At 33.2% G+C, this 3,276-nt stretch overlaps 1 protein-coding gene across 1 annotated transcript; it reads right to left on the bottom strand.

Annotated features, from left to right (window-relative positions):
- Positions 1 to 276: 276 nt before the first annotated feature.
- On the bottom strand, positions 277 to 2,757 carry LOC143539568 (cyclin-D3-3-like). The gene is made up of 4 exons (XM_077032852.1): positions 2,314 to 2,757; positions 1,790 to 1,991; positions 1,584 to 1,714; positions 277 to 983 (listed from the first exon to the last, which is right to left on the bottom strand). Exons 1-4 carry the CDS (start codon positions 2,755 to 2,757, stop codon positions 765 to 767), a joined length of 996 nt encoding a protein of 331 aa, XP_076888967.1. The 3' UTR covers positions 277 to 764.
- Positions 2,758 to 3,276: the final 519 nt, after the last annotated feature.

Below are 3,276 nucleotides of genomic sequence, written 5' to 3'. Positions count from 1 at the left end.
GCCATTTTAAGATGCATTTTTGGTTAAGGCTATTGGACATACCCATTGGAGCTCATAATTCCAATTACATGGTGGATTTGATTAACTGGATGAATTCGTAGCGATGTCTAAACATAACAAAGAAGTGATTCATGGGATTAATTTGTCGACTTGGTGGGTTGTTTGGAGATTTCATAATGGCACGGTGTTCGTTCACGATGATAGAAAAAAAGGATACATACTTGATGTTATTTTAAATTCTTCCTCATTCCTAGTTGTGGTTTGTTAATAGAAATAGAAATGTGAACATTAGTTGGATGGGTTGGTTGCAAAATCCTTTTCTCATCATGTAATGTTTTGGTTTTATTCTTTCTAGCAAGATAGTTCAAATAAGTTTGATGTCCCCAAAAAATGCCAGAGAGTAGACAATAAAATATAAGTTGAGTATAATTTTACCGAAACTATTTACTTCTTTATTCTTCTAGCATTTTTTATAACATATAATTTTTTAAAAAAAACAAGGTAGTAAAAAACTGACCATGAGAGTTGTTATTGACATGTGACATTTTTTTTTCATTTTTTTACAAAGGAATTAAAAGAAATCACCACCCCACCCCCTCTTGATTCTTGTTTCCGGATAAAATGCCAACCATCTTTACCTCCAAAACTCACCATACAACGTCAAGAGAAGTCACAATTTTCATATTGGTGGGGCTAACTGCAAAGATGGTTGGCAATTTAACATAATTCAATTAAACATTTGACACGACTCTAGGCAGTTCGTTTCAGGGTGCGCCCTTGCGGCCCTTCTTGACTCCTGGTTCGGGTGATGATGAAACCGATGGGTTTACCACAACCACCGACCATGAATCAACCGAGCTCATTGACATATCCATTACATCATCTGGGCTCGCGGGCATAGATCCAAACTTCCGTTTACGCATTCCATAACTTCTACACCGTGTTACCTCCTGGATTTCCTTCCGACACCCCTCCACCTCCTCCTGTTTAAAAAGAGATCAAAATGTAAAGAAAAGAGAAAATTTTATAGAATAATAACTAAGTTTCAAGTGTTTCACAAAACCGTCACTCTAATTCCTTTTTTCCTATAAATTAGTTTGAACTTTCGTTAGATGTTGCATTAATTGTATGATTTAATATAATACATTTTTAAAGTAAGTGATTTAGATAGTAGGGTGGATCCGATACAAATAGGGTTTTACGTGACAAGTTTTCTTAATGTATGGAACACTAGAGTGATTATTACGCTTTACAACAAAATTGTAATAATTAGTACATTACAACAAAATCAAACAAGTGTAATAGTTATTTCGTTACTTTAAAACTGTCGAGTCTTAATAATGACTTTAAATTAATTTCTAATAACTAGTTACAATATTCAGAAAAATGCCTTTTGTTTTGTTTGTATCGTTTCCACCGAAAAAAACTTTTTTTTTCTATTCAACTTAGAATTAACAAATATTGTGTACAGTGTGAAAAAGTAAAAGTCAACTGATTAGCTTTTGACTTGTTCAACTCTACTTTTGTGAATTAAACTTCACCGAATCAGTAAAAAAATAATCTACATATATCAAACTGTTGACCTTGTTGATACCAAGAATGCCCAAAAGTTGAGATTGAAACTCAGTTCCAATACATGGTTCAACACTGTTGATCACATGCACCATTGTTGCTGTTGCTATCACTGATGGAAGATGACACCTAAACCTATCATCTGCATTAATTCACACACTTTAAACATGCAATCTTTTAACTAAAAATGATATCATTTAATTAACTAGCTAGTTACCCGACAAGAAGCATAGTAGAACACACTCGCATCTGTTAATTAACTCAACTGAAAGATAAGATTTTAATCCTAGTCTTCGTGTCACATAATCTATAAATGAGAGTGGAGTCACCGGGTTCATCTTCCATTCCAAAGTCGATAATATTAATATCTCCATTTTCTGAACCGTTTTCGCTTCAAAAACATATTTGCTTCCATCAATCTTGAACATAAAAACAGAAGAGTTTTAGATTAATTTAATATATAGAATAGGATCAAATAGAAAGAACACTTTAGAAGCGTACAAATAACTAAATAACTAAAGTAATTACTTTTAGTATTACTTTACGTTTTATAAACCAACATTTTTTTTAATATAATTAGTTTAGTTATTTGTACGTTTAGCAGCTTATTTTCATTGGTACAGGATCTCATCCGATATAATTATCAACAAGAATACTAAAGTAATGTAAACTTAGCAGGTTAATTTTATTTGTACCGGATCTTAACATATATTATTTATATTATGAGCAAGAACATCGTACTTGAAGATCTAGAAGAAGTGGAACACGTGTTTCTTCAACTTTAGCCGCAATAGATAGACAAGCAACAGCAGCAAGTTGAGTCATCCATGGCTTCTTTTCAATCAGCAACTCTTCAAATTTGTCAATAAACCTGTCAAGATAGTTGACAGCTAAGACGGCGGTGAGGGCGGTGAAAGAGTAGTGTGAAACAACTGTTAAAATCCACTCCGCCGCGTCACGGCGGCGGTGGTCGGCGGAGTGGTGGGTGTTGTGGAAGAGTTGGTTGGATTGTTTGGAGAGCAAAGAGGATAGTTCTTGGTGAATGTTATTATTATTGGTATTAATATCATCATCAAGACAGGTGTGGTTGTTTTGTGGTTGTTCATGATTATTATTATTATTATTGTTATTGTTATTCCATTGATGGTTTTCTTCACAGTGAAGTGAGTCTAAAATGGTCATCATCATCTTGATCTTGGGGAGAAAGAAAGAGATTCAGGGTTTGGATTTAAAGATAAAGATGGAGATGGACTCCGTCTTTGTAGAGATTTAGTTGATAGAGGGAGGGAGGTAGGAGAAGACTAGTGAGCAGTGTCCAGAGGTTTGTGCTTTCATTTACTAGGTATCTTCATTCTTTTAAATAGATCGATTTGTTTTTAATATACTGTTATTTTAAAATGTACATAAATGTATCTCGTGGGTGTTTGTGATTTGCTTATTTTAACTCATAATTCATCACTTATTTCATTTTCTATTTCATTATTTCCTATCAAACAAGCCTAGTGTTTGATATAAAGTAATACCATGCAAAGCTAGGTAATGAAAATAGGGAGAGCTAATTATATTTCTATACGCAACCAGACAAGACAATAAAATGTTAATGATCAATTTCTTTCTTTTTTTTTCCTTTTTTCCTCATTTCATAATCCATTTAGTTCATTTGTTTATTCCATTAATTCATGCCAAACACAACAGAACACATCA

Source organism: Bidens hawaiensis, unplaced genomic scaffold (genome assembly GCF_021521415.1).
Source record: "Bidens hawaiensis isolate Kalapana, Puna unplaced genomic scaffold, B.hawaiensis_p1.1 tig00011949_1, whole genome shotgun sequence".
In the NCBI taxonomy this organism is placed as follows: domain Eukaryota; kingdom Viridiplantae; phylum Streptophyta; class Magnoliopsida; order Asterales; family Asteraceae; genus Bidens; species Bidens hawaiensis.
The sequence above is the reverse complement of the archived record's forward strand: the minus strand, read 5'-3'. Positions and strand labels throughout refer to the sequence as shown.